Source organism: Tupaia chinensis, unplaced genomic scaffold (genome assembly GCF_000334495.1).
Source record: "Tupaia chinensis unplaced genomic scaffold, TupChi_1.0 Scaffold000199_1, whole genome shotgun sequence".
NCBI lineage: Eukaryota > Metazoa > Chordata > Mammalia > Scandentia > Tupaiidae > Tupaia > Tupaia belangeri.
Window position 1 is genome coordinate 4952681 of NW_006159674.1, and position 3426 is coordinate 4956106.

The following is a 3426-nucleotide window of genomic DNA, read 5'->3' on the forward strand; positions in this document are numbered from 1 at the left end:
CGTGCATGCAAACCTCGCAATGCTCCAGGGCTCCAGAACAATAAATATACACATTTAAAGCCTTTATTGTCTTATGGTTCATGCCCCCGGTTTTCAACAGCTTAATTTCGGGTTGTATTTAACTAGTTTGCAAATGGATTTTTTCAGTTTCAAACTATTATTGAGGAAGCTCCCCTCCCTTTTTTGGCGGGGGAGGGGGTGGGGGTGGGGTAGGAGTCGGTATATTATTCCTGTAGCGCCGGGTTATATAAACACATTATCATTTGAGAGCGCCCTTGGCGTCCATCAGCATTGTAAACACGTACTAGTGTATATACTTCAAAATTAAAGAATGCACACGCAGAACCGGGAGCCCGAATTCATATTCCGAGCAGACTCGCTGCTCGCATTTATTGATTTATCATGCATCGTTTATTGTTCCAGTCCCTAAATGCAGTCGCTGTCCGTTCAATATTGTTTGCAAAATCCTGAGATGTGTGTGCACTGCTCACTTGTCTTTCTGTTCTTTTTTTTTTTTGCTGAGTATTTTTTTTCGCGAAGCGAACAAATGCATTAATATTTATATGTTTATATAATCGATAACCCACTTTTCCCTTCCATGTAAATAGGCATCAAAAGATAATTTAACAGATTAGTTCTCGAAAACATGGCAGTGAGGAAGCGTAATTTAACTATCAAACAAATCTACATGTCTAATAACAGCAAATCTGCTAAGGAGCATTAGAAAGAGGAGCAGCGCCCCGGAATCTCTGCAGGAAATGTTCTTTATATTAGACATATACAAGCAGGTCCTGTCAGATGCACAGCGGAGCTCGGAAGTCCTCAACTCCTCCAAAAATCTCATCAGTCCATGTCCCTAGATAGGGGCCTTTGGAAAGAGAGAAATTACGTCTTCATACAGTCTTAGCATGAATTTTATTTTTATAAATCTTTCTGTATGTTTTTTGCCTTGATCCATCCGCTTCCCGCCGAGATTGGACATAGCCTTTCTCCCGATTATGAATTTGATCGACTCATATTTGGAAGCAAACCCACATAGTTTTGACAAGAGCTGAAAATTGAGTCGTCAGAGAAATATTGGGACCTATTTTCAATCATTTTCGTGCCAAAGGGGAGTCAAGAGCTCAGTTTTATATTGAGACATTACGCCGGCTGAAGGCAGAAAATGTTTTCCCCTGCCAGGACCTGATGCAATCCATTCAAGCCAACAAGTTTGGAGAGAATGTTGAGTTCAATCAATTCAGAACGTCGAGATGGAGCCCAACTCACTCCAGGTATTTCGCTCTCCTCCGCTCCTCCGTTCCCGGCACCCCCCCGCCCCCCCAAGCCCCCAAGCTCACCCACACCTCTGCACCCACCCACACCCCCCACAAACTTTTCACCAAACTTTTACCCTCTGCATCCCCCAAATCATTTTTATTGTTTTTTAAAAAAATCCCTGCACTGATCATACATACATAATGTAATTTTACCGCCTCAGAAAGGGGAGGTGGGGAGGGGTGGCGGTGGGGGGGACCAGAATTTTTTTTTTAATAAGGGAGGGAGAAAAATGTAGGGCTCTATTATTTTTCCACCCAGCCTTATATCTGTTGGATCGTCTGTATTAAGAGTGTGGATGTGTGTAAATGTGTATGGAATAGATGTTTGTACTCTGATGGCTACATTATTTATTTGGTGCTTTTCCCCCCTGCAGTGGGTCGGCTCACCGTGTGGCTTACACGGACCTTACATTTTCTACAAGGCTTTTCAATTCCACCTCGAAGGCAAACCAAGAATTTTGTCCCTTGGCGACTTTTTCTTTGTAAGATGTACGCCAAAGGATCCGATTTGCATAGCGGAGCTCCAGCTGTTGTGGGAAGAGAGGACCAGCCGGCAACTTTTATCCAGCTCGAAACTTTATTTCCTCCCAGAAGACACTCCCCAGGGCAGAAATAGCGACCATGGCGAGGTGGTAAACCTATCTCTCCCTCTCTTCTTTCTTTATTATTTTGCCCCCCCCCCTCCCAGTAATGCTTATTACAGGGCAAGCTTGAAAATACTGTATTCACTTCTGCAGGCGAGCAGGATCGACTCCTTTTTTAAAGGGGTAGCGCCACTAGCTGGGGCTCGAGTATTTTGCCATTGTCAGAGTTTGGCTGTCAGCTTTACAAAGAGAATCCAACTGCTGATTTTAGTCAAGATCAAATAACTTGTTCGAGAAGGGTTTTGTTCAAGGATCCGAGTGTGTGTGTGTGTGTGTGTGTGTGTGTGTGAGTGAGAGAGAGAGAGAGAGATCGTTCGCTCTTCTACTGCCGCTTGAACATCACGTGCTTTTTATATTTTTTGGCTTTTGAAAATTTACCTTCGTGTCTAGCTCGGCCGGGGCTGGGTGGATTTCTTTCGGTGGGTTTCGATATTGTACACTTTTTTTTTTTAAGTAAGTATTTGATATGTTTAAGAGGGCGGAAATTACGAAATGGAGGCAGAATGAGATCAAAAGCTATTGAGTTGGCAAAGACGTGTTGAATAAAGTGATAAATGACAGGTACTGGAATAATACATTCAAATAACTTGCAGATCTGCCCGGGCGGATTTCAAAGCGGTCGTGTAACCCGCACAAACACGTTAAGCATTAACAACTATCTCTCGCCCACTCCCCCCTCCCTCCCCCCCCAAGCCATTTGATGTTCTAGTTTCCAATTACTCCACGCAAAGTGGACGTCTTCCAGCACGATCTTTGGGGGTGTGTGGAACGGGGCGGGGGCGGGGAGGGCAGAGGGGCGTCCTGCCCTGCGGGGCCAGCGTCCTCCGTGCCCAGACGGCGCTGCCGGGGAGGGCGGGGAGGGACCGAGCCTCCACGGCACGTTTCTGGGCGGCCGCGGGGGCGCTCGCCGCGCTCCCGGGAGGACGCCGGAGGTGAGCCCGCTGTCACCGGGCGCCCGGGCGGCCGCCTCCCTTCGGCTCTGTCATTTCATGTGTGACCGCAGTTCTGCGGGCTCCCCTCGTCAGCTGACCGACCCCAGCGCTGTGGTACCTACCCGGGGAACTATTTTGGGGAGTCTGTGCCCAAGGCGCGGCGGGGAGGGAGGGCGCACTACCGCCTGGCAAGGCTTTGTGTTACCAAAGCGAGAGCAGGGTAAGCAAACTGAGACTTTTGAGGGCAGCTAGCCCTGTGCCAGGCTCTCTCTCAGGCTTTCGAGGTAGGTGTAAGGATCTTTTTGTTAAATGAATGGTTCCCCGTTGAACTCATCCCGGAGCTCAGAGCTGCCAGTCCTTCCAGAATTCCTTGGTCTTATGGAGTGGGTGGCACTTTTGGCTTCGCGGGCTCAGTCCCTCTCCCCGGGATCGAATTACCCAGCCACGGTCTCTGCCGGTTAATTACTGAAGTTAGTCAAAACGCTCGCCCTCGAATCTGCCTTTTCGGAATAAGCCCCTCCCTCCTCTCTG

At 48.0% G+C, this 3426-nt stretch overlaps 1 protein-coding gene across 1 annotated transcript in view; it reads left to right on the forward strand.

The window, feature by feature from the left end:
- Positions 1–1200: 1200 nt before the first annotated feature.
- The window catches only part of ARID5B (AT-rich interaction domain 5B), a 239555-nt gene continuing 237329 nt past the window's right edge, over positions 1201–3426 (forward strand). The window contains 2 exon segments of the mRNA XM_006147078.3: positions 1201–1274; positions 1694–1948. Coding sequence (XP_006147140.1) covers positions 1254–1274; positions 1694–1948 — 276 coding nt within the window. The 5' untranslated portion in view covers positions 1201–1253.